Source organism: Sphaeramia orbicularis, chromosome 22 (assembly GCF_902148855.1).
Source record: "Sphaeramia orbicularis chromosome 22, fSphaOr1.1, whole genome shotgun sequence".
NCBI classification, from domain to species: domain Eukaryota; kingdom Metazoa; phylum Chordata; class Actinopteri; order Kurtiformes; family Apogonidae; genus Sphaeramia; species Sphaeramia orbicularis.
In genome coordinates, this window is record NC_043978.1 from 25,276,087 (window position 1) to 25,279,207 (window position 3,121).

Consider the following 3,121-nt stretch of genomic DNA (forward strand, 5'->3'; position numbering starts at 1 on the left):
CTCCTGCACTTTTGGCTTTTGGCTGGAACTCAAAGCTGTGGAGTTGACAGAAGGTAATCCCCACCATGTGAGGCCTCGGCCCCAGTTTGGAGGCGGGGTGTGATTCATTCAAATCTGCCGGTGCTATAAAAAGAGGGGAAGTTGCAAGTAACCCAACTTCAACCCGCACGGCGCAAAGACAAATTCAAGAACCCAAAAAAAAAAAAAAAAAAAAATCCCAGTGCTCATCATGAATACTATGAGGGCCATTAAAACGCAGTGGTGTGTCTGGTTCTGCTGCCCCGCTTCCTGATGGCCGCAGTCATGTTCTGGCTCCTGGACTTTTTATGCATCAGGAAAAAGGTGTTTTTCAGGATGAAGGAGCAGGAGGACTCTGCAGATGCCATGGACCCCCCTTTGTGCATCTCGGACTCCAATCGGCTCTTCAGTTTGGAGTCCCTCAAGGCTGTGTGGCACGGTCACAAACTGGACTTTCTGAAAGAGGCGCATCTCGGACACGGTGCGCCCAACACTGAAGTGGTCCATCTGGAGGATCAGAGGCGCGCACGGATCCTCGATTACGCAAAGGACAACAGACCGCTCATCCTTAACTTTGGCAGCTGCACCTGACCGCCGTTCATGGCGCGTCTCAAGGCTTTCCAGGGAGTTGCGCAGCAGAACGCAGACATAGCGGACTCTATAGTTGTGTACATCGAAGAAGCGCATCCCTCCGACGGCTGGATGAGCACCGACGCGCCTTACCAGATCCCCAAACACCGATGTCTGGAGGACCGGCTGAACGCGGCGCAGATGATGCACCTGGAGGTCCCCGGTGCGGTGATAGTGGTGGACAGTATGGAAAACCCCTCCAACGCTGCGTACGGAGCTTATTTCGACAGACTTTATATCCTACAGGATGGAAAGATAGTTTATCAAGGAGGCAGAGGACCAGAGGGGTATCGGATCTCAGAGCTCAGAGACTGGTTGGATCAATACAGAGAACGGATGGGAACATCCAATACGTTAGTTACTGTGTAGGTTTCCATCCTGGTAGAGGATATGGAAGGAGATGTGTGTCATCAGATGTGGAAGTAGGAAAGACAGTGAATTTCTAACACTGTTTTGTTTTGTTTTGTTTCTTTTTTTTTTGCACTGAAGTTAAGTATCTGAACTTTTTGTACCTGAATGTTTGCATCTGAATGTGTTGCATCTGATTTTTTTTTTTTTTTTTTGTTCTAAATATATGAACATAGTTGAATTCAGAGACAAACAATTCAGATTCTTAATTTCAGTGCAAAAATAAATAAATAAATAAATAAATAAATAAATAAATAATCCAGATACTTAATTTCAGTGCAAAAAAAAAAATAAAAATCATACTTAATTTCAGTGCAAAAAAAATTCAGATACTGAATTTCAGTGCAAAAAAAAAAAATCAGATACTTGATTTCAGTGCAAAAAAAAAATCCAGATACTTAATTTCAGTGCAAAAAAAAAAATAAAAATAAATAGATAAATAAATAAATACATAAATACATAAATAAATAAATCAGATACTTAATTTCAGTGCAAAAAAAAAAAATTCAGACACTTCATTTCAGTGCAATAAAAATTTCAGATCCTTAATTTCAAGTGCAAAAAAAAAAAAAAATCCAGATACTTAATATCAGTGCAAAAAAATTCAGATACTTAATTTCAAGTGCAAAAAAAAAAAATCCAGATACTTAATTTCAGTGCAAAAACAAATTCAGATGCTTAATTTCAGTGCAAAAAAAAAAAAAAATCAAATACTTAATTTCTGTGCAAAAAAATTATCCAGATATTTAATTTCAGTGCAAAAAAAAAAAAAAAATCCAGATACTTAGTTTCAGTGCAAAAAAATTCAATGCTACAAATTCAATGTCTTTTATTTTTCAAAATCTGATGACACAGATTTACTTCCAGAGTAGAGCTGCTATAATTAAAAAAAACATCAATAAAAAAAAATCATCTCACTATTATAACTCCATTTAGATATTATACCCTGTCACATTACGCTGTTTTTATTTATTTTTATATAGTTGAAACATATTAATTTGTTCAGTGTTTTTATTGTAGGCCTTTAGAGTCTTTTATTTTAAATATAATATGTGTACATTTATGTAGGATTCACCCATTTAAAAAAAAAAAAAACAGTTTGTTTAGATTGTGTTTATATGTGAATAAGTTTGTGCATCAGAAGTTCTGTTCTCCATCCTCCATTCTTCTGAAAAACGTGCACTATCACTATGTTTGGCCAGTATTTTTTTTATGAAGTTCGGTTTTTAAACGGGTTGAATCCAGAAAACCGATACTGATGTCTTTTTAATACTGGTGGATCATGATGAAGGTGCTGTTTTCTTCTCTTTTCTCTCACCACAACTGTTTGGTTGTAAATAGGCCTATTGTTCCGTTTTATATTTTCATACATAAAAAAAAAAAAAAAAGCTTTGATCTACTTCATTGTATTCATGTTTGTTTGTTTTTTTTTGTTTTTTTTTTACTTTTTATTTTACAAGTTGCTGCTGTTGTTTGCATGCAAGGGTATTCAGCTGCTGGGATGAAATAATGGCATCATTTGTAAATCCCATAATACTTTGATGAAAGCTGGGTTTCTTGGATGAAAAGCACAACGCGCCATTAATTTTTATTACAGCTATGTAGTTTTAAAATGGTGTAAAAACAAAAACATGAAATGAAATCACTCAGCTGATAAAGCACACAAATGTTGCAATTTAATTAAAACCAGTGGGTGTTTTTGTGTGAAATAATCATAATAAGTTTTATTTGTATAGCACCTTTAAAAACTGAGTTTATAAAGTGCAGAATACCAAATATCCTCCTGAGACCCTGTAGGGACAAGAGTTTCACAGCTTTACTTGGAAAAAAAAAAGTCCACTGAAAAGGACATTATATTAAAAATAAATAAATAATAAAAATGTAACTGACAGAACTATTGCATTATGCTGTTTCCAATTAAGGCAATTATTTAATGTAAAATGGTGACAATGTTTACTTACAGGGTCTCATGAGGTCTCATGATCACAATGTACTCTGATTTCTTTTTAATATTGGAACATCAAACTATATTTTTAGACCAGTTAAGTGGTGCAAAAACATAGAT

The 3,121-nt window shown here is 35.4% G+C and overlaps 1 protein-coding gene across 1 annotated transcript; it reads left to right on the forward strand.

The window, feature by feature from the left end:
- Window positions 1–229: 229 nt before the first annotated feature.
- On the forward strand, window positions 230–2,455 carry dio3a (iodothyronine deiodinase 3a). The gene is given in 3 exon segments (XM_030126722.1): window positions 230–248; window positions 251–1,029; window positions 1,926–2,455. Coding segments are annotated over 2 exon segments (786 nt in total). The 3' UTR covers window positions 1,018–1,029; window positions 1,926–2,455.
- Window positions 2,456–3,121: the final 666 nt, after the last annotated feature.